The 24,193-nt window shown below is 44.4% G+C and overlaps 2 protein-coding genes across 3 annotated transcripts in view; both read left to right on the top strand.

Moving 5' to 3' along the window:
• Window positions 1–10,694, top strand: part of LOC148543379 (intelectin-1-like) — a 64,085-nt gene extending 53,391 nt beyond the window's left edge. The window contains exons 7-8 of the mRNA XM_088473257.1: window positions 3,893–3,999; window positions 8,612–10,694. Of these exons, the coding sequence (XP_088329383.1) occupies window positions 3,893–3,999; window positions 8,612–8,746 (242 nt within the window). The 3' untranslated portion in view covers window positions 8,747–10,694. The remainder of the gene's footprint in view (window positions 1–3,892; window positions 4,000–8,611) is intronic.
• Window positions 10,686–24,193, top strand: part of LOC148543378 (intelectin-1-like) — a 28,475-nt gene continuing 14,967 nt past the window's right edge. The window contains exons 1-3 of one of the 2 annotated variants that reach the window (XM_088473144.1): window positions 10,686–11,148; window positions 13,654–13,725; window positions 14,000–14,152. In XM_088473144.1, coding sequence (XP_088329270.1) covers window positions 13,662–13,725; window positions 14,000–14,152 — 217 coding nt within the window. In that variant the 5' untranslated portion in view covers window positions 10,686–11,148; window positions 13,654–13,661. Of the gene's footprint in view, window positions 11,149–11,918; window positions 13,726–13,999; window positions 14,153–24,193 lie in introns of those variants that run through there. The other variant, XM_088473066.1, reaches the window with a different exon arrangement.

The raw sequence follows: 24,193 nt of genomic DNA, 5'->3' as shown, positions 1-24,193 counted from the left end.
TGAATTGTGTGGGCTGTAGCCGCACTTGAATCCTCAAAGCAGCAGCGACAAGCGTGCGTCTGTCTGTTAAAGGATTACATCGGTGACAGCATCCAAGTAGGCATGTCAGACAGTCCGTACCTGTACTGGCAGGAAAAAGAAGCAATTTGGAGGTCCCTGTACAAACTAGCTCTATTTTACCTGAGTTGCCCCCCCTCCAGTGTGTACTCCGAAAGAGTGTTTAGTGCAGCCGGGAACCTTGTCAGCGAAAGGCGTAGGAGGTTGCTTCCACAAAATGTGGAGAAGATGATGTTCATAAAATGAATTATCAACTCTTCCAGGGAGACCAGCCTCCAGAACGTACAGAGGGACCTGTGGTTCCAGCAGGGACGAATTAATACTCTGTGAGGATGAGGATGTACACACTGAAGAGGGTGAGGAATCGGTGGATGAGGAGGATGAGGATGACATCTTGCCTCCGTAGAGCCAGTTTGTGCAGGGACACATTAATTGCCAGCTTGTTTTGTGGGGGCCCAAACGAACCAATCATTTCAGCCACAGTTGTGTGGCAGACCCTGGCGCTGAAATGATTGATTTGTTAAAGTGTGCATGTCCTGTTTATACAACATAAGGGTGGGTGGGAGGGCCCAAGGACAATTCCATCTTGCACTTCTTTTTTTTCTTTGCATTATGTACAGTTTGGGGCCTAGTTTTTCTAACTGCCATCCTGTCTGCCACTGCAGTGTCACTCCTAGATGGGTCACGTGTTTGTGCCGCCCACTCGTGTCGCTTAGCATAGTCATCCAGCTACCTCGGTGCAACCTTTTGGACATGAAAACACTATTGTGAGGTGTGAGGTGTTCAGAATAGACTGGAAATGAGTGGAAATTAAGGTTATTGAGGTTAATAATAGCATAGGAGCAGAGAAACCAACAAATTCTGTGATTTTAGCTGTTTTTATGCTTTTTTAAAAAAATACAGATCCAAAACACAAAACCCAGAACCCAAAACACGGAAGGGTGGTTTTGGCAAAACCAATCCAGATCCAAAACACGAAGAAAGATCCAGATCCAAAACCAAAACACAAAACACGAAAAGTGGCCGGTGCACACCCCTACTTTAGACCCTTGCCGGGATATGACAGTCGGGAAGCCATCTGTCGGGATTAGGTCCGCCGGCTTCCCGACTGCATACCTTATATAGGGTATGTGAGGTAGACATCAGGAGACTTTGGAGGGCCAATGAGTGACTTTGTTTAACTCGACAGAACAGTAAATGAAAATCGCATTCCGGTTGGTCCAAAAAAGCACATACTTCCGGATCTGTATTCTCGCGAGAAAACGCACGCGAAATCGCAATTTGGCGAAAAAATCATACCCCATTACATCGCACGAGTTGTATGGGAAACACGAATCCTGACAGCGGCATCCCAGCAGAGGAGGAAATCCCGATCGTCCTAAGGTAAGTATATACTAACCTATTTCTACCCCCTAACCCTCCCTTAGGGGTGCCTAACCCTAACCTTCCCCCCAGTACCTAACCCTAATTCCCCCTGTAAGTGCCTAAACCTAACCCCCCCCCTTCCCCACCGCCTAACCCTAAGTCCCCCCCGGGGGTGCCTAACGCTAACCCCCCCTTCCCCTAGCCTAAACCTAACTTCCCAGGGGGGTGCCTAACCCTAAGTCCCCCCCGGGAACCCTAAACCTAACCCTCCCCCCCTGTGGCTATCCACGCTCGGCGTCCCTTCGATCGGGATGCCGGGCGTCGGGCTCCAGGCGTATGTCTAAAGACAAGCGTCGGCATATCGACACCTGTCTTTAGACTCTTGCTGGTATATGACAGTCGGGAAGCCGGCTGTCGGGATTAGGTCCATCGGCTTCCCGACTGCATACTGTTTTATCGCATACCCCATATGTTTTGTCTCCATTGGTAATGCCATCTCCCTGCGGGGGCTATTGGATACATGCTGGTGCTAAGATTGCATCTTTCAATGCGATCATGGGCACTAGTAATGCACCCAGATCACATTGCATATGCGATTGTTGATAAATGTGCACCTATGTGTATGACTGTGTGTGACAGTATGTATGTGTATAAGTGTGTGATTTTATGTGTTACTGTATTTATGTATGTGTGTGACTGTATGTATGTTTATATGTGTGTGACTGTATGTATGCATCCATGTACTCTATGTGTTCGAGTGTATGTATGTATAAGTGTATGACTGTATGTATATACAGTATACCCCCGAACTATCCCGATTTTGGTGGGACAGTCCTGCTTTTAAGGTACTGTCCCTTCCTTGTGCTGCAGTGTCCAATGGAGGGGGAAAGATAGTGAGGGAATGCTCTCACCTGCTGTGCATAGAAAGCAGGGGACAGCCCAGCAGCTGGAGAAGCTATATACATGCACACTGAGGACATGAAATGGGGGCGTGATGTATTGGCTGCTGGGGGGTCCTCCTACCCCTCAGCAATACCCCTGCAGTGTCACGACCAGGGTTTCTCGGCAAAGGGGGTGACAGGTATTACCTGTGAGGGCCTGTGGCGTGGTCCTTCTGGCAGAGGGGCTGGTGTCTGGTGGCGGGCATTGGCTGTGCGAAGTGTTCCTCGGGCACTGTGTCATTCTGGCTGGGATAGGCCTGGTGGTGTTTCCATTCCTCTCTGGTATGGGTGCCGCCATCTTGCCTCTGGTCATGTGACTTAGCTGCTCCAGTCCTGGCATGTCACATGCTCTCTCTGACCTATCACGATTCTGCACTAGGTGCTTAAGGGAGTTCAGAGCTTCCCATAATTTCTGTGAGAGAGTTCCTGTGCTCCTGAAAACCTGTCTGTTTGAGTGCTCACCTGTGCTTTTGCTGAATCCCAGCTTCCCAGCAGCCTACATCGCCCTGCCTGCTCCCAGTCTCCTGCTGACACCATCCTACACCTTCTATCTACCCTGCCAAAGGACCTGAGTGTGCAGTTAACCCTGTACCTACACTGCCTCCATTTACCTAGCTCTCTGTTCTACACTGAGCCGTCTCAGTACCACTCTCCATTCAATTCATCAGCTGCTGCTGCTAATTCAATTACTCTATAACCTCTCTGGATTTCACCTCACCAGTATCAATCAGTAACTGTTATCCTCTCTGCAGCCTTGCAGTGACCTATTGGATTACAAAGACTTTTATTAGTTCTGCCACTACCCTGACATTATTTATTCTTACTTCACTACAGTTTCTAATCATCACCATCCTCTTAATATTCTGGACTTTATTTTATCTGTGTACATGTCTGCAAGTTCACCCATTAAAAGACCCACTTTTCAATTTAAATCTATTCAGGTGTCTGCTCCTATTACCACCCAGGGTCCACAACAAACGGAGATCATAACATGCAACTCTTACCCTTTCCTGTGTGCTGCATGATGGAGAAGCTCACGGGGCTGCATGCTTCCAGATCCTTCTCTCTGTCTCTAACAGGCTTTATCTCGGTGGTCTCTATCCAGGCCTCTCTTCTTATCCCTCTCTCCTTGGGCATTAGATGGGTATTGTGGCAGTAACCACGGCCCATTTTTGCTCCCTCCCTGCTCCCCAGCTCTAAGACGTCTCTCTAGAGGCTAGGTTCCACTCCCCCTCTGATGATGTTTCCTGCTTGGTCACGCCCCTTTTTGGAATCCACGATTTTGGTCACGATTCTCTTCAAAACCCTTCCATGGTATCGCGCATACAGTATTTGCAGTATGCAACAATCTAAGAGGGATGTTATTATCAATAATATCCCCTAGAGGGTGTTACATGTATGTTTTGTGCAACTTTAAGCAAAGTTAGTAAATAACCTCTCCTTCTCTTCGATTTAGTTGTTATGTGTGTTCCCTTGAAATTGTATAGATAATACTGAGCTGTACTGAACAATCAAACTCTCTTCCATAGGCTATTTCACTGCTGGATTTATCCAATTCCGAGTGATTAACAATGAACGAGCATCAATAGCTTTATGCCCTGGAATAAAAGTAACCAATAGCTGTGATCCTGAACACGTAAGTTGCTATCAGTCACTATAATAAAATATATATACTGTATCTATCTCATGTCTGTCTATCTATCTATCTATCTATCTATCTATCTATCTATCTATCTATCTATCTATCTATCAGAAGCTCTGCACTCACCATAATAAAATATGGGGTTTTAGTTCATATTTTGATCAAAACATTTAAGCTTACAGCCCCCGTCAAGGATTCAATAAAAATAGTGCAACTTACGGTTTCTAATAATAATAATTTGTAATACTTATTCAATAAATCACATTATAAAACAGGTGCAACTGTTCACTCCATTCTAAAAGATTAGTCAAGTAAAAATAACATAATTGCAAACATGTTACACAGTTATTAAGCTGTAATTGCTCTCAGTTACTAAATGGGCACAATCTAAACAAACTGCATTCCCCCATAAATATCTTTTCAGATTGCGCTTTCTGTATAAATCATTTAAAATTAGTGTCCAAGTTCCGGTGCAATCACAGTTATATATTTGTGGAGACCAGAAATATGTGTATAGCGCCTCAGTCCATATTATGACAGCCGATAGATTTGATAATGAAACCCTCTTTATGGGGTATTTTCAAGTCCCAAGGTGTAAATTAGATAAAGATGTACGTTTATCTGGGAGCCAAGGTAAGATAAGATGGTATGCGTGCTGCTAGTGTGTTTGCCGTTAGTATTGTTACATTACCCGGCTACAGCTCCGCCTTTGTCTCACTCTCCCAGGTTCATGTTGCAATTGCAGTTTGAATCCGGCTTGTGAGGTCCTCCGGTGTACAGCCCCGCTGCGCTGTCAGAGTCAGTGCGGTCTCTTTACTTGACGCTGCACCAGCAGCTAGGACTTACAGGCGTTTGAAATATGACAGTTAGGAGCTGATTGGTTGGTGCTATTTATCTCCAATTTTATCTCTCTCCAAGCTTTATTAAATCTCCCCCTTAGATCGTCACTCACAAAGCTCCACTCCTCCGGCTGTCTAACTTCGCGGAAAGTGCACTCGGTCACCACCGCTGCCTGAGGCTGGTTAGTCACTCCGCTGTAGGTTGTGGTAGATGTAACTCTGCAGCCTCTCTAGAGGGCCCATTTATTAATGATCGCTTTTACAATGCGATCAGGGCATGTCAGTTCTGCCCATGATCATATTGCAAAATGCGATCATACCGGCCGGATGTATTAACCGGCACATGCAGGGAGACGAGCTCCGAAAGGCGATGTGGCCAGAGTGGACTGCACATGAGACTGCACATGAGTGGCGCCCATTGCCCGGCGGAGGGTTCTGTTAGATCTCTCCGCCAGCTGATATGCGGTAAGTACCCATAGGCTACAGCGGCTAATGCTATCTTCAGATGGCGTTAGCTGCTGGGACTAATATCGGGAATGCTTTGCATTCCGGCTATTGGTACATTTGGCAGCATCGCATCCCCCATAGATACCTAAGGGGGAATCGGCTGTCAGCGGTACTGGAGGGATACCCGCTGCGGTCCCTCCTTGATACATCTGGGGGATACTTAATATTTGAGGTAAACCCCCCAAAAATGTGTGTTTTAGGGGATTTTACCTCAAATATTCATTGATAAATGGGCCCCTTGGTTTCTACACTGGTGTTCACCGCCTTAACGCATTTCTCTTTCAGGGAAAGTATCTTCAGAAGGATAAAGGGTGTTTCTCCTTGTCCTGTTTTTATAAGACATATGTTTGATCTCATTGGTGCAACTTTAATTATCCATCCTGTACACCTGCAATCAATCAACTTAAAAAAGGGAATCTACCATATATTATACTATTCACTGAAGATTCTTTATATTAAAAAATAATAATAAAAACTAAATAATAATAATAATAAACCACATATTTATCTTGAGTTGTTAAAAATATTATTATATGCATTACTACAATTCTGTAACAGTTGCTGAGTTTAAATACACATCCATATTTTATAATAAAGAAATATGTATAATATATTCTGTATATACATTAAAGATACCAACAACATAGTGTCTTACACAAATACAATACATGAAACACAATAGAGAGACTATGAAGATATAAATTACTATTTGAAAAATATAGCACAATATTCCAAAGTATAAAGGCGACCAGCTGATAAGGGTAAGTTTGCAATATAAAGGGAAAGACTCATACTAGATTCATTTGAAAACCTCCTCTATCAATGGATTTTAAAGAAACTCCAGATCTACTGTTTCATTTAAGCCATCTGGCTATAGAGAACCCGTAGTATAGATCCACTGTGCCTTCCTCTTAATGTCACAGTTTTTATGTGCTATATTATGTTATTATATCTATGTTGATACAAGTGTTCATACAGTCAATGGCCCTCATTCAGAGGCGGTCGCAAGAAGCGACCGCTCTCTCTGAATGAGGGCGGCCGCTTCACTTTTGAAGTGCGGCCTCCTGGTCGTTAGCTAAGCTGTGGGTTACCACCCACAGCTTAGCGACCGACCAGGTTGATGGTCGCGATGGTGTTGACCATCGGGGCTTGCGACGAGACCCTAAGGTTGGGTCTCGGCAACGGCAAGCACCAGGGAGCTTCCTGCTCTGATCGAGCAGGAAGCTCCCCACTGACATCACTGGTGATGTCAGTACAGCCGTCCACAAAACGGTAGGCGTTCCGTCAACATCGACAGCCGCCGGTTTTTGTAGAGAGCTCCGGAGCGAGAGAGTTTCTCTCTTGCTCCGGGCTTGCGCACGCGCAGTGCGGCCGCTGCGCGTGCGCAGGGCTAACCATCAACCCGGTTGCGAGCGCATCGGTGCTTGCGACCGGGTCTGAATGAGACCCAATGTTTTTATTTTTATGTTGCACTAATTTCTGCTTGCCATTGAATTTATTAGACATTGGGCCTAATTCTGATTCATGCACAGTGCTTATGTTCACGGAGTTGAGCAATGTTTTTGCTATTGTATGCGCTCAGAAATCCGTAAAACTTGTATAGCACATGCGTTATACAGTGTATATCCACAGGGCCACAGTAGCGTTTGATGCACTTGCTATCAGAAATGTACTGGAAATGAGCTGGGATTCCTGGGCAGAGACTGGGAGGTGAATATTCAGATACAGGTTTCAGATTTGGTCACAGGTGAAAATATATGTTTACGACTTAGGCCCGTATTCAATTTGAGCGGACCTGCGATACTTTTTCGCCTCCCGGACTTTTCGCCTACTTCGCCTGTTTTGCAGGTGGAAAAGTATCGCGCTTGTGCTCGCGTATCACCGTATTCAATTTGAAAGTAGGCGAAAACGGTACCCGCCGAAACTTAAACAAGCGGACAGTACTGACAGATTTGGGGAAATCAGCCTGACACCCCCCAAAAGATGCTCTGACATGGGGGTTCTCTATGATTTGGCTTGCTGAAGGTATTTGGTGTTTTTAAACGGGCTCAATAGCTGCTAAATAGCGTTTTTGTATAAGTGGTGCAGAATAGTATTCTGGAGGTTTTTTTTGCAGAAAATAACTTTTCCCAGCAAATTTGGGTTACTTGAAAATGGTGGTCTGCATATTTTAAAGTTGCTAAAGTTAATTTGAAAAAATCGTGAAAAATCCACCTTCCGCAAGCCCCTGCAATGAAAAAAACACCTGGGGCATACTTGGGAACCCCCCCAAGTTCGCTAGTTTTTAACTTTGTCCCCCAACTTTTGTTTTTTCGCCCCCTAATTCAAAGTGATTTTTTTGGGGTGTTGTTCAGTGATTTTGTAATTTTTTTTTACATAGTTTACCTTTGGGGGACTGTCTGAAGGCTGCACGGGGGTTCCCGCAACATTGCACCCCAAAACACCAATTCTGCACTTTTTTCCGCCTGCTATTCATAGGCGAATCTTTTTCACCTATTACATTGCATTGACTTTCCGCCTAGGCGGAAAGTCTTTCAAATTGAATACGGCGATACTTTTCCGCCTGGCGTAATGACATCATCGGCGAAAAGTTTTTGCCCAAAACACGCGAAAACGGCTTTTCGCTCCAAATTGAATACGGGCCTAAAGCTGTTCCATAGGCAATCAGGTCGAGCAAGCAAATCATTTGCTGTATGGTGTCTTAACACCGATTGGTTATGAATATTTTTGAGAATGCTTTTATGATTAATAGAAACATAAATGTAATACCATGGAATCTTTGTGCATATTTTACAAATTATTTGTTATTCTTTTTTTATTTTCCACCTAAAACTAGAGATGAGCGATTTGGTTCTACTCTGTACTATTCGCCAAATTAGCGCAAGTTCGGATTTATCTTACTGGCACCCCAAAACTAGATGTGTGGTGACCCCCATGTTTTGGTTTTGAATCTGGGTTTGTTTTTTTTTTTTAAATTGATAAAAAGTTTTTTAAAACAGCTAGAATCATGTAATTTTTGCAAACCAAAACCCGAAATTCGGATTTGAAATCTGAATTCAGAACCACGGGAAGATCGAACTCTGCTCTGTTCAGATTCACAAAATTCGGGTGGATTCGGATTTCTGGAGAACCGAACCACACATTTCTATCCAAAACTCGTGATAGCAGGATAGCTAAAATGATTTCTTTTTCAGATCCGAACACATTTTTTATCTTTACTTTTAATTGTTTAAATATGACTCTCTCCTTTAATGTTACAGTTCTGCATTGGAGGAGGCGGCTACTTTCCTGAGGGCAACCCCCGACAGTGCGGAGACTTCACAGCCTTAGACTGGGATGGAGTCAGCGCTAGCAATGATCTTATCGAGGCTGCTGTACTTATCTTCTACCGCTGATCCCAATGACTTTCAAACTTCTAAATATGTACAGATACATTTTAAAGACCAGGGAGGAAAATAAATTAAATGTAAACATATTGGGCCTCATTTAGAGTTTGACGTAAATCCAGGTGCAAGGAGCAATTTGCCCCATGGTGAAAACCATGTTAGGCTGCAGAGTAAAAAAAAATGAAATGAGTGGACAGATTTAGGGCCTTATAATAATTGAAAAGATGAAACCAACCTGGTTTTGCCTTTTCAATTTTTGCCGCTCCAAAATCGGGGCTAACTCGTCAGTATTGCGCCCGTTTTTGCAGGTTATTAAATAAAGCCCTTAAAATGGGAGCGCGTCCCAGCTCAAATCTCTATCATAGTGTAAAACTAAAGCTGACCATTACACGTAAAAGCCGATAGTGATATCCCTGCATGCAAAAATAAAAATGCATTTCCCCCCTTGGCATCGCAATTTGGTTTGTAATGGGGCAAATGTATGCCCTTCATCTGGATTTGCTCCTAACGCTAAATGATGGCCATCATCTAATACTGTTTATCTCTTTTGTTGCCAGATATGTAGGAAGGTTTTATAGCTAATATGGAAATGCAAACTCAAATTTATAAAATTCTTAATCATAGCAGGAAAAACCTTGTTATTACCCCAGTTAGTAAATCCCAGAGACCCAGGAGGTTGTAGTTGGGTTGCATACAGATGTATTTTGGTAATATATTAGATCAATTGTGCATTGTAAATTATATGTCTCTGCCCTGAGGAACAGCTCTCAGGAGCTCGAAATCCATTTCTTTAGTGACTCATATCCGGCTGCACATTTAGGAACACTATCAGTCAAGTAAGATTAAATAAAAAGCTGCCATTAGTCTGTTTTTTGTAACTATTTTCCTCCATATGAGGCTCAGTCGCTGTATTCGACAATACAAATTTTTTTGATTTGTGATTTCGTGGTGGCATAGAGGCCTATTCATCAAGCCACTTTTTACATAAATCAAATTAAATTATTTTAAGTATTGGGTTTCTTTAACAGTATCCTAATACAGGAAATATCAGAGCTATCTCCTCCAAAACATTAATTAGAACTGCAGATCACAGGCCAGCAGGTCGGAGATGTGAGCAGAAGTAAGCGTTTACTGCCCCACCTCATTATGGGCTCATTGTCAGGGAATATCTTGACATGCAGTTTCCCCAAAGGTGGATTGGCCGTAGAGGTCGAGTCCAGTGTCCACCAAGATGCCCAGATTTAACTCAGTGGGATTTCTTTCTGCGGGGTTACCTGAAGTAACGTGTTTATGCTGTGAAGATACTGTACAAGATCGTTTTCATTTTGCAACAACTTTTGCTCAGATTCAGCCAGACATGTTGGTGAGGGTTCATCAGGAATGGGAAAAGAGAATAGCTTTAACACTGCAACACATGGTGGACAGAACTTCAAACATATCCTATAAACTTTATGTTAAAACTAGAGAATGAATAAAGATACATTATAATGAAGAATACCATTGTTATTCTTATGAAATTCTGTATCTGCTTGATATGTCACATGACTACCTTCCCCCGAAAAGGGGGTGTGGTCTAAAATAAAGGGGCGTGGACTCTCGGGGGATCCCGATGACTTCACACGGGGGGCAGCCCAGCATTGCCAGAACTGCTGGGCTGTCCTCTTCTATGACAGGAGCCAGGTGCAGCAGGAGAATGTCACACTGAAGCACCTGGCTTCTGTCACTGCAGAGGAGTCGGCATTTTGTGTCACCCCCTCTGAGGGTGACACCCGGGTGCGGCCTGCACCCCCCACTCCTCCCTCATGACGCCACCAGGTGAGACTAGGTTGAAATGGGTCATATTCGATTTTATAGCATTATGGCAGCCCCTAGTCAGCTAAGAGTAAAGCTGCTACATTGAATTAAGTTGAATTAAGTATTTCCCATTTTTCACTTTTACATATATAAATATGATTTACATATACTTTTAAATTAAGTGTTTACATTTTTTAAAATAACTCCACTTTAAAGTGAAAAGTTTATTTCATTTTCCAGTTATAATCAAGACCATAAATTATCATTTGATGTCCTCTATTATTGCGGGGTATGAGATCACTACTAATATGTACCAATGTGTTGAAATGTTTTTCATCCTGTTTATGATATTGTCCAGAACATAGGGAAACAGGTGTTAGTGTTTGATGATAAAAATGGAGTACATGAGAGACACTGCAATTCCCAGCAGGATTCATAAACGTGGGGGGAGGGGGGGTGTTTAGAAATGTTCTGACTATAGCAATTGAACAAAATGTGTTTCCTGCTCCTGTGTCTGAAATACTTTGGAAAACAGTATAAAGTAGTTATTACATTAGGGGAAAGCAGAATTCATGATTAGGCCCTCTGGTAAGAAGAGAAGAAAAGATCCTGGACTGGTAAGAAACTCATTGTATTATTTATTATAATTATTATTATTATTTTGTGTTATACCTTTTATGTTTTTATGTTGCTCTGGGGCTCATTTATCAATGATCGCTTTTGCAATGCGATCAGGGCATGCCAGTAACGCCCCAATCGCATTGCAAAAAGCGACCCTATCAGCCGGATGTATCATCCTGGACTTACAGGGACACGGGCTCCGAAAGGAGACCATCCCTGCGATGTCTCTGTAGAGCTGCCGGCCAGTGCAGGGGGTGGTGCCCATGGACTGCACATGCGCATTCGCCATAGCCGGGGAGAGTTCCGGCGGATCCCTCTGCCGGCTAATAGTGCGCAGTGTAGCCCATAGGCTACAGCGGCTAACGTCATCTTTATAGGGTGTTAGCTGCGGGGGCCAATATCTGGAATGCATCGTATTCTGGATATTGGTAAATTTGGCAGCATCGCATCCCTCATAGAAACCTATGCGGGAGGCGACTGCCAGCAGCAATGGAGGGATCACAGCAGGTACCAGAGATACCTGCTGCGGTTCCTCCTTCATACATATGGGGGATACTTAGTTAGTAGTAACATAAACTCCAGCACAGTAGCGTATCTACAGTTAAAAGGCTGCAGATCCTGCACTGATTACATTTGCAATTTTTCCTGTGCAATAGACTCTGACACAATATGCACCAATGTCTTCTGGGGTAGAGGGGGTCCAGGATAACTAGGACCAAGCATATTACTTATCCTAACATTTAATCTATCATATTATATTTTTATTATATATATATATATATATGTGTATAGATAAGATTTATATATAGAGAGAGAGAGAAAGGGAGCAGTGTTTCCTAACCTCGGTCCTCAAGGCACATACCATACGACCGTGCGATCAAGTGATGCAATGTAACTGTATGTAATGTAATTACAATGTGATACACTGCGCACAATGTATCGTTACATGCTGCATGTAACAGGACCACGTTGTTCATTGCATCGTCCCATCTGCTGGGCAGCACAGCAGATAGGAACAATGTAATGAATGACGGTCGGCAACGGTGGATTGGCTGTACACACTATAAGATGTGTACAATATATCATTCCGATACACCACAGGATGATATAGTGTACGATACATCATATTGGTGTCTATTCATTAAGGTGATTATCGGGTGCCAGGCGGCTAGTGCACCTGTATGGGCTGAGCTTCACGCAGGCGCACAAAGCTCCATCATTCGGCGGAAGGAGCCGGACAGGGGAGGAGAGATCCGAAATGCTCCTGCAGTGAAGCTCGGAAAATATTGTCATTTCAGAGCTTGATGAAGTTAGGACCCCATACTAGTGTATGGAGACAGCGGGACAGATCGGGGCTGAAAGGTAAGCAGGTGATATCAGTGATATCTCCTGCACTTCCTCTATGATGAATGGCCCCAATCCTTCATTTCTACAATTTTCACCCGCTTTTGTAGAAATTAAGAGATGATGAATGGAGGCCATAGTGTTTAACCAGCTTAACAGTCCAGGTTTCAATTACTGTAGTACCTCAATTATTTTGATTTAAGCATCTGTGCTCAAGCATGAGTATTCTAAACCCTGGGCTGTTAGTGTGCCTTGAGGACCTTTGTTGGGAAACACTGATATAGAGAATTAATATCCATAGTAGTGGGGTTCAGCTGCTACAGAGTCGGTCTTCCCTATGAAAGCCCCATGTCTATATGCGTATATGTGTCTTTTTTTACCCTTGGGCACTACAGTACATGAGGTCCCTTACATGTCTAATTATTCTGCTGCCTGATAAAGTTACAAAGAGTTTAGAAACAATATGGTTTTCTGTGCTCTATAGCTATATAATCGCTTATAGTACACTAACAGTAAACGCAACGGAATATGCTGGCGCTATATAAATAACGTAATAAATAAATAATATGCGGCGCTTATTTAAAGTTAGGGTCAATCTAGATAAAGGGTGCAACTTTGCATCTGGACAGACCATATTCCAGTGCAGGGAATGTTATTTTCGTACAGGATAAACTACTGCCTGCTATTGTATGTATGACACAAATACTGGAAACCCCTTTCTTTATACTACAATTTAGAGATGAGTTAGTACACACCCCCTTCCAACTCTAAATCTGTCTGCTCATTTTACATTTCCCCTCCTGCATAACGTGATTTGGCCAAGGTGCAAACTGTTACCATCTAACCCTAAAGCTGGGTACACACTATACGATGTGTGGCGATCCGGTGTACCATGGCGCGATGTGTCGTTACATATTGCATCGTCGCAGAAAAGCAGATGAGACGATGCAATGAACGACCATCATTAACGACAGATCGGGCATACACACTATTCGATGGGTACGACATATCGTTCTGATCCACGTTGGAACGATATATCGTATAGTGTGTACCCAGCTTAGAGCAGGCCCTGTGTGCATGCATATATATGGTAAGTAATGTAATGATATTAGAACTTGAACTTGATTATGATGATTCATTTGTCTTACTTGTGCCAGGGGTAAAGATGCTGATTGGCAGTCTGCTCCTACTGTCCCTATTATCTATTGAAGGCCAGTGTGCTACTTGCGGTGAGTACATATAAAGGACTGCTGCCTTTTTAGAAATTCAGATAATTAAAGCATTAAGTAATGTTCTGTCCATAAGAATGACTAGACTTTCTGTAATGTGAATTGTCAACTCGGCAACTGTAATAGATGGCAAGCTCTTCAGCAGAGATCTGTAACCTGTGGTTTGTTTAGTGTTAGTTATTATTTTGTTATTAAATACTGTTTATTCTTCTCTTGAGCAAATTATTCAGTAAAATACAATTTTGGCATTCGCTGTTATTTCTGATTTTACCAGATCATGGCTCATGGCTTCAGATGAAGCAAAACATTTTAAATCTCTTGTCATGTTGGGGCGATGAGAGGACAGATCCATTATCTAATACCAATATTGATCATTACAAGTACAGGAGCTGCAAGGAAATCCTTCAATCTGACAGCAATGCCAAAGGTGAGTTTTAGCAATCATGTTGTATAGTATTTCTTTGCTTTAATTGCAGGGCTATAAAACACTAAAATTAACTTTGCATGATACCTGGAAACAGTACATCTCTTAGTTCTTTTCTGGGTTTTTTTTGTTTTGTTTAATTGACAACAATTTGTTTACAGTAAACAGACAGAACCCATGCACAGGTGTCTGTGATTTTATGAAGGTGTTGAAGTTAGCTCCAAATTCTGGTTTGCATTCGGTGTAAGATAAGGTATCACTACATACTTGTTCCTGTTGCTGGATTTCTCTTCATTAGTCTGTGAAGTGTTGGATCCATTTATTTCAACAATTACACCCAACTTTATTTTACTAATAGGAACAATTTTATTGTTAGGTTAAAGCTCTAAATGGGCGAAATCTGTGGCTCTCATTCTTTAGAATGTAAGCTCTCACGAGCAGGGCCCTCTTCTCTCATGTGCTTCTCCTTATACTTTCTTCTACTCCTTACTCCCCACAAGGGCACCTAACTCTTGATTGCTGACTCCCTGCTGCTTACTTGGAGCAGTGTGTATAAAACCATCTCCTTGTCCTGCATTGTATTGTACTTTAGTCACTGGTTTCTTGTTCACTTATTAGTTTATGTACTATGTAAGGTGCTGCGGAACACTTGTGGAGCCATATAAATAAAGGATAATAATTATAATTTATTGACACACTTGTGAGTGTAAAGGGTATGTCCACAGGGGTGTGGTATATTAAGTCGAAATTCAGAATGCCGACATTTCGAATATCGACATCAGAATGTCGACATGTTCTGTATGTTGTCATTCCGTTTGTTGGCATGGGCAGAGTGTCAATATGTCAAATGCCAATTTTACACTGTCGACACTGACATAATCTAGATATTTAGAAAAAGGAGGGGGATTTAACCCCCTATTGTACCTCAGCACACTGAATAATACCTGCAACAATATATGAAGACTATATGGTCATAGAAATTCAGAGATATTAGTTGCATGCATTTGCAAATACATGGGAGGCTGCTGGGCCACGTCACGGCTTCTCTGTTACCAGCAGTCCCTAACACTAAGGGGTTCACGTCCGGGGCGCAGTGCACCCCAAAAAACGTCCAGCCCAGGACCCCCCCAGGGCATCACACGAAAATGGAAAAAGAGTGACAGTGCAGTGTAAAGTATAGCTGTGTGTGAGTAATCATTAAGTGTGGAATGAGAGGTTAAAATATATGTGAAAAAATACATGAATAATAAACAAACATAAAAGGTGATGTGAAAAGCAACTATGTGTATTAAGTGGTGATGCCCTGAGGAGGCCCAGCCAGACCAGTCCCAGGGGCCCTACGCCCAAACGCTCACCCCAAATGTAAAATATACCAATTATAAGGCCTCATGATAAAGGCACATATATAATTTTGTCAAATGTAAGGCCTCATGATAAAGGCACATACATAAATGCATCCAAATTGAGAGCCAGCTTACCTGGGAGTCACCCCTGGGAACTCCAACTAGCACTACTAGAACCAGCATGCCCTACTAATGCTGGCTCCTTCATGCAACTCATAACAAACAAACAAAAATGGCAGCTGCTCAATCAATCTAGCAGTACTAATCAGGTGCATGAAAGGGAGGGGTCAGACTAAGTAGAAAAAGGAGGGGGATTTAACCCCCTATTGTACCTCAGCACACTGAATAATACCTGCAACAATATATGAAGACTATATGGTCATAGAAATTCAGAGATATTAGTTGCATGCATTTGCAAATACATGGGAGGCTGCTGGGCCACGTCACGGCTTCTCTGTTACCAGCAGTCCCTAACACTAAGGGGTTCACGTCCGGGGCGCAGTGCACCCCAAAAAACGTCCAGCCCAGGACCCCCCCAGGGCATCACACGAAAATGGAAAAAGAGTGACAGTGCAGTGTAAAGTATAGCTGTGTGTGAGTAATCATTAAGTGTGGAATGAGAGGTTAAAATATATGTGAAAAAATACATGAATAATAAACAAACATAAAAGGTGATGTGAAAAGCAACTATGTGTATTAAGTGGTGATGCCCTGAGGAGGCCCAGCCAGACCAGTCCCAGGGGCCCTACGCCCAAACGCTCACCCCAAATGTAAAATATACCAATTATAAGGCCTCATGATAAAGGCACATATATAATTTTGTCAAATGTAAGGCCTCATGATAAAGGCACATACATAAATGCATCCAAATTGAGAGCCAGCTTACCTGGGAGTCACCCCTGGGAACTCCAACTAGCACTACTAGAACCAGCATGCCCTACTAATGCTGGCTCCTTCATGCAACTCATAACAAACAAACAAAAATGGCAGCTGCTCAATCAATCTAGCAGTACTAATCAGGTGCATGAAAGGGAGGGGTCAGACTAAGTAGAAAAAGGAGGGGGATTTAACCCCCTATTGTATCTCAGCACACTGAATAATACCTGCAACAATATATGAAGACTATATGGTCATAGAAATTCAGAGATATTAGTTGCATGCATTTGCAAATACATGGGAGGCTGCTGGGCCACGTCACGGCTTCTCTGTTACCAGCAGTCCCTAACACTAAGGGGTTCACGTCCGGGGTGCAGTGCACCCCAAAAAACGTCCAGCCCAGGACCCCCCCAGGGCATCACACGAAAATGGAAAAAGAGTGAGAGTGCAGTGTAAAGTATAGCTGTGTGTGAGTAATCATTAAGTGTGGAATGAGAGGTTAAAATATATGTGAAAAAATACATGAATAATAAACAAACATAAAAGGTGATGTGAAAAGCAACTATGTGTATTAAGTGGTGATGCCCTGAGGAGGCCCAGCCAGACCAGTCCCAGGGGCCCTACGCCCAAACGCTCACCCCAAATGTAAAATATACCAATTATAAGGCCTCATGATAAAGGCACATATATAATTTTGTCAAATGTAAGGCCTCATGATAAAGGCACATACATAAATGCATCCAAATTGAGAGCCAGCTTACCTGGGAGTCACCCCTGGGAACTCCAACTAGCACTACTAGAACCAGCATGCCCTACTAATGCTGGCTCCATCATGCAACTCATAACAAACAAACAAAAATGGCAGCTGCTCAATCAATCTAGCAGTACTAATCAGGTGCATGAAAGGGAGGGGTCAGACTAAGTAGAAAAAGGAGGGGGATTTAACCCCCTATTGTACCTCAGCACACTGAATAATACCTGCAACAATATATGAAGACTATATGGTCATAGAAATTCAGAGATATTAGTTGCATGCATTTGCAAATACATGGGAGGCTGCTGGGCCACGTCACGGCTTCTCTGTTACCAGCAGTCCCTAACACTAAGGGGTTCACGTCCGGGGCGCAGTGCACCCCAAAAAACGTCCAGCCCAGGACCCCCCCAGGGCATCACACGAAAATGGAAAAAGAGTGACAGTGCAGTGTAAAGTATAGCTGTGTGTGAGTAATCATTAAGTGTGGAATGAGAGGTTAAAATATATGTGAAAAAATACATGAATAATAAACAAACATAAAAGGTGATGTGAAAAGCAACTATGTGTATTAAGTGGTGATGCCCTGAGGAGGCCCAGCCAGACCAGTCCCAGGGGCCCTACGCCCAAACGCTCACCCCAAATGTAAAATATACCAATTATAAGGCCTCATGATAAAGGCACATATATAATTTTGTCAAATGTAAGGCCTCATGATAAAGGCACATACATAAATGCATTGGATGCAATGTTTTGGATCTGGATTGTGTTTTGGATCTGGATTGGTTTTGCCAAAACCACCCTTCCGTGTTTTGGGTTCTGGGTTTTGTGTTTTGGATCTGTATTTTTTTTTTAAAAAGCATAAAAACAGCTAAAATCACAGAATTTGTTGGTTTCTCTGCTCCTATGCTATTATTAACCTTAATTTCCACTCATTTCCAGTCTATTCTGAACACCTCACACCTCACAATAGTGTTTTCATGTCCAAAAGGTTGCACCGAGGTAGCTGGATGACTATGCTAAGCGACACGAGTGGGCGGCACAAACACGTGACCCATCTAGGAGTGACACTGCAGTGGCAGACAGGATGGCAGTTAGAAAAACTAGGCCCCAAACTGTACATAATGCAAAGAAAAAAAAGAAGTGCAAGATGGAATTGTCCTTGGGCCCTCCCACCCACCCTTATGTTGTATAAACAGGACATGCACACTTTAACAAATCAATCATTTCAGCGCCAGGGTCTGCCACACAACTGTGGCTGAAATGATTGGTTCGTTTGGGCCCCCACAAAACAAGCTGGCAATTAATGTGTCCCTGCACAAACTGGCTCTACGGAGGCAAGATGTCATCCTCATCCTCCTCATCCACCGATTCCTCACCCTCTTCAGTGTGTACATCCTCATCCTCACAAAGTATTAACTCGTCCCCACTTGAATCCACCACCACAGGTCCCTCTGTACCTTCTGGAGGCTGGTCTCCCTGGAAGAGCTGATAATTCATTTTGATGAACATCATCTTCTCCACATTCTGTGGAAGCAACCTCCTACGCCTTTCGCTGACAAGGTTCCCGGCTGCACTAAACACTCTTTCGGAGTACACACTGGAGGGGGGGCAACTCAGGTAAAATAGAGCCAGCTTGTACAGGGGCCTCCAAATTGCCTCTTTTTCCTGCCAGTACAGGTATGGACTGTCTGACATGCCTACTTGGATGCTGTCACCGATGTAATCCTCCACCATTCTGTCAATGGTGACAGTATCATATGCAGTGACAGTAGACATGTCAGAAATTGTTGCCAGGTCCTTCAGTCCAGACCAGATGTCCAAACTTGGTCCTGCCTGCCCTGCATCACCGCCAGCGGGTTGCTTAGGATACCTAAGTTTTTTCCTGGCAGCCCCAGTTGCGGGAGAAAATGAAGAAGGAGCCGTTGACGTGTCACGTTCCGCTTCAGCTGACAGTGTGTTCACCAGCAGGTCTTTGCACCTCTGCAGGCTTGTGTCGGCCGGAAAGAGAGACACCACATAGGCTTTAAACCTAGGATCAAGCACGGTGGCCAAAATGTAGTGGTCTGATTTCAACAGATTGACCACCCTGGAATCCTGGCAAAGCGAATGAAGGGCTTCATCCACAAGTCCCACATGCCGAGCGGAATTGCTCCGTCTTAGCTCCTCCTTCACTTTCTCCAGCTGCTTCTGCAAAAGCCTGATGAGGGGAATGACCTGACTCAAGCTGGCTGTGTCTGAACTGACTTCACGTGTGGCAAGTTCGAAGGGCTGGAGAACCTTGCACAACACGGAAATCATTCTCCACTGCGCTTGAGTCAGGTGCATACCCCCTCCTTTGCCTATGTCATAGGTGGATGTATAGGCTTGTATGGCCTTTTGCTGCTCCTCCATCCTCTGAAGCATATAGAGGGTTGAGTTCCACCGCGTCACAACCTCTTGCTTCAGGTGATGGCGGGGCAGGTTCAAGAGTGTTTGCTGGCGCTCCAGTCTTCGGCACGCAGTCGCTGAATGGCGAAAGTGGCCAGAAATTTTTCGGGCCACCCAAAGCGTCTCCTGCACGCCCCTGTCGCTTTTCAGAAAATTCTGCACCACCAAGTTTATTGTGTGAGCAAAACATGGGACGTGCTGGAATTTGCCCAGATGTAATGCCCGCACAATATTGGTGGCGTTGTCAGATATCACAAATCCCCAGGAGAGTCTAAGTGGGGTAAGCCACTGGGCGATGATTTCCCTCAGTTTCTCTAAGAGGTTGTCGGCGGTGTGCCTCTTACTGAAACCGGTGATAGGCGTAGCCTGCCTTGTAACGAGCTGGCGTTTCTGAGATGCTGCTACTGGTGACGCTGCTGCTGTTGCTGCGTAAGGTGATACATCTACCCAGTGGGCTGTCACAGTCATATAGTCCTTAGTCTGCCCTGTTCCACTTGTCCACATGTCCGTGGTTAAGTGGACATTGTGTACAACGGCATTTTTCAGGACACTGAGGACACTTTTTCTGACGTTTCTGTACAGTCTCGGTATCGCCTGCCTAGTGAAGTGGAATCTAGACGGGATTTGGAACCGGGGACACACTACCTCCATCAATTGTCTAAATCCCACTGCACTAATGGCGGATACCGGACGCACGTCTAACACCAACATAGCAGTCAAGGCCTCAGTTATACGTTTTGCTTCAGGATGACTGCTGTCGTACTTCATCCTCCTCGCTAAGGACTGTTGGAGGGTCAATTGTTTAGTAAAAGTAGTGGTGTTCCTACTTCCTCTCTGGGATGATGAACGACTCCCAGCAGCAGCAACAGCAGCAGCGGCAGCAGTAGGCGTAGCAATGCAGGATCCTCCAGAGGAATCCCGGATAGGAGAGTCAGTCATGCCAGTGACATGGCCTGCAGGACTACTTCCGATCCTGACTAAGGAGGAAATTGACGAGGAGGGAGTTGACGGTGTGGTTTGCAGGCGCTTGGATACAACAGGACAACGGGATTTAGGTGTCCCTGGACTGCTTACGGTCTTAGCCAAAGTTTCTGAACTTGACAGTAACTTTTTATGAACGCGCTGCAGGTGCCGTATAAGGGAGGATGTTCCTAGGTGGTTGACGTCCCTACCCCTACTTATTTCACCTTTACATATGGTACATATGGCAAGACAGTTGTTGTCCGGATTTGGATAGAAATATTGCCAGACCAAAGAGGTGGAATGTTTGGTCTTCTGCCCAGGCATGACCGTGATGGGCTTTTTCATCCCACGGACAACAACTGTCTCCCCCGGAGCCTGATTTAAACAAACCACATCACCATCAGAATCCTCCTCGCCAACTTCCTCCTCAGCGCCAGCTACACCAGTATCCTCATCCTGTTGTACTTCAACAGTGACATCTTCAATTTGCATATCAGCAAGTGGACTGTGGGTGCTCCTTTCAGCACTTGCAGGGGGCGTGCAAATGGTGGAAAGAGCCACCTCTTCCCGTCCAGTGCTGGGAAGGTCAGGCATCGCAACCACCACCACACTTGGACTCTCCTTGGGGATTTGTGATATCTTCTTAGAAAGCACAGTTCTTCGCTGTGCTTTTGCCAGCTTAACTCTTTTGATTTTTTTAGTGGGAGGAGGGCTTCCATCGTCATGTGAAGCTGAACCACTAGTCATGAACATACTAGGGATCGACCTTAGCCGTTTCTTGCCACTCCGTGTCGTAAATGGCATATTGGCAAGTTTACGTTTCTCTTCAGCTGATTTAAATGTCTTTTTCAAGGTCATTTTCCTGAACTTTGCCATTTGGGATTGTATGTGCCCTCTACTATGACATTGGGCATCGGCCTTGGCAGACGACGTTGATGGCATGTTATCGTCTATGTCATGACTAGTGGCAGCAGCTTCAGCACTAGGAGGAAGTGGTTCTTGATCTTTCTCTATTTTATTTTTATCGGAGAAAGTTTGGTCCTCCATTTATGTTATATCGATTTGATATATACGTGCGGCTAAACACAGAAAATAATTTTTTTTTTGGTTTGGACTGGAGTGTACATTGGGGGTTACAGCACCCTTTAACGGTCAAGCCAGCCGGCCCTTATGACACAGGCGCACTCTTGGCACTACTTTGTTGATGCACGTGCGGCTACTGCGCACACAATTCACAAACACAGAAAATAATTTTTTTTTTGGTTTGGACTGGAGTGTACTTTGGGGGTTACAGCACCCTTTAATTGTCAAGCCAGCCGGCCCTTTACTTATGACACAGGCGCACGCTTGGCACTACTTTGTTGATGCACGTGCGGCTACTGCGCACACAATTCACAAACACAGAAAATAATTTTTTTTTTGGTTTGGACTGGAGTGTACTTTCGGGGGTTACAGCACCCTTAACGGTCAAGCCAGCCGGCCCTTTACTTATGACACAGGCGCACGCTTGGCACTACTTTGTTGATGCACGTGCGGCTACTGCGCACCACAATTCACAAACACAGAAAATAATTTTTTTTTTGGTTTGGACTGGAGTGTACTCTCGGGGGTTACAGCACCCTTAACGGTCAAGCCAGCCGGCCCTTTACTTATGACACAGGCGCACGCTTGGCACTACTTTGTTGATGCACGTGCGGCTACTGCGCACACAATTCACAAACACAGAAAATAATTTTTTTTTGGTTTGGACTGGAGTGTACTCTCGGGGGTTACAGCACCCTTAACGGTCAAGCCAGCCGGCCCTTTACTTATGACACAGGCGCACGCTTGGCACTACTTTGTTGATGCACGTGCGGCTACTGCGCACACAATTCACAAACACAGAAAATAATTTTTTTTTGGTTTGGACTGGAGTGTACTTTCGGGGGTTACAGCACCCTTTAACGGTCAAGCCAGCCGGCCCTTTACTTATGACACAGGCGCACGCTTGGCACTACTTTGTTGATGCACGTGCGGCTACTGCGCACACAATTCACAAACACAGAAAATAATTTTTTTTTTGGTTTGGACTGGAGTGTACTTTGGGGGTTACAGCACCCTTTAACGGTCAAGCCAGCCGGCCCTTTACTTATGACACAGGCGCACGCTTGGCACTACTTTGTTGATGCACGTGCGGCTACTGCGCACACAATTCACAAACACAGAAAATAATTTTTTTTTTGGTTTGGACTGGAGTGTACTTTCGGGGGTTACAGCGCCCTTAACGGTCAAGCCAGCCGGCCCTTTACTTATGACACAGGCGCACGCTTGGCACTACTTTGTTGATGCACGTGCGGCTACTGCGCACACAATTCACAAACACAGAAAATAATTTTTTTTTTGGTTTGGACTGGAGTGTACTTTCGGGGGTTACAGCACCCTTAACGGTCAAGCCAGCCGGCCCTTTACTTATGACACAGGCGCACGCTTGGCACTACTTTGTTGATGCACGTGCGGCTACTGCGCACACAATTCACAAACACAGAAAATATTTTTTTTTTGGTTTGGACTGGAGTGTACTTTCGGGGGTTACAGCACCCTTTAACGGTCAAGCCAGCCGGCCCTTTACTTATGACACAGGCGCACGCTTGGCACTACTTTGTTGATGCACGTGCGGCTACTGTGCACACAATTCACAAACACAGAAAATATATTATTTTTTTAGCACTTGGGGGGAGCACCCCTGATGGACAGAGCACCCCCTGGACAACACTACAGCACTCCTTTAGGACTGGGACACTGCACAGGACTTTGGAGTGGACACAGCCCCTATGGAGAACTGACTGCACAACACAGTCCAGCCAGCCCCTATGGACTTTGAAGTAGTGGACACAGCCCCTATTAACAACAGCAGCATAGCACAACACAGCCAGCCCCTATGGACTTTGAAGTAGTGGACAACAGCAGCACTACACTACACTACACTACACAGCCCTAACTCCCACCCTCCCTCTTCACTGTCCACAGCCGAGTGAGAAAATGGCGCCGACGCGGGTACCTTATATAGGATCCAAAACCCGCGAGACTCGGAAGGCGGGATGATGACGTTTTGCCTCGATTTCAGATCCGAGTCAGGCGGGAAAAGTCGAGCCTGACTCAGATCGGACTCGGATCGGGGGGGCTCGGGGGGGTTCGGATTTCAGAAATCCGAACCCGCTCACCCCTACTTAATACACATAGTTGCTTTTCACATCACCTTTTATGTTTGTTTATTATTCATGTATTTTTTCACATATATTTTAACCTCTCATTCCACACTTAATGATTACTCACACACAGCTATACTTTACACTGCACTGTCACTCTTTTTCCATTTTCGTGTGATGCCCTGGGGGGGTCCTGGGCTGGACGTTTTTTGGGGTGCACTGCGCCCCGGACGTGAACCCCTTAGTGTTAGGGACTGCTGGTAACAGAGAAGCCGTGACGTGGCCCAGCAGCCTCCCATGTATTTGCAAATGCATGCAACTAATATCTCTGAATTTCTATGACCATATAGTCTTCATATATTGTTGCAGGTATTATTCAGTGTGCTGAGGTACAATAGGGGGTTAAATCCCCCTCCTTTTTCTACTTAGTCTGACCCCTCCCTTTCATGCACCTGATTAGTACTGCTAGATTGATTGAGCAGCTGCCATTTTTGTT

The sequence above is a fragment of the Taudactylus pleione genome, unplaced genomic scaffold, assembly GCF_031769625.1.
Source record: "Taudactylus pleione unplaced genomic scaffold, aTauple2 ptg000004l, whole genome shotgun sequence".
In the NCBI taxonomy this organism is placed as follows: Eukaryota; Metazoa; Chordata; class Amphibia; order Anura; family Myobatrachidae; genus Taudactylus; species Taudactylus pleione.
The sequence above is the reverse complement of the archived record's forward strand: the minus strand, read 5'-3'. Positions and strand labels throughout refer to the sequence as shown.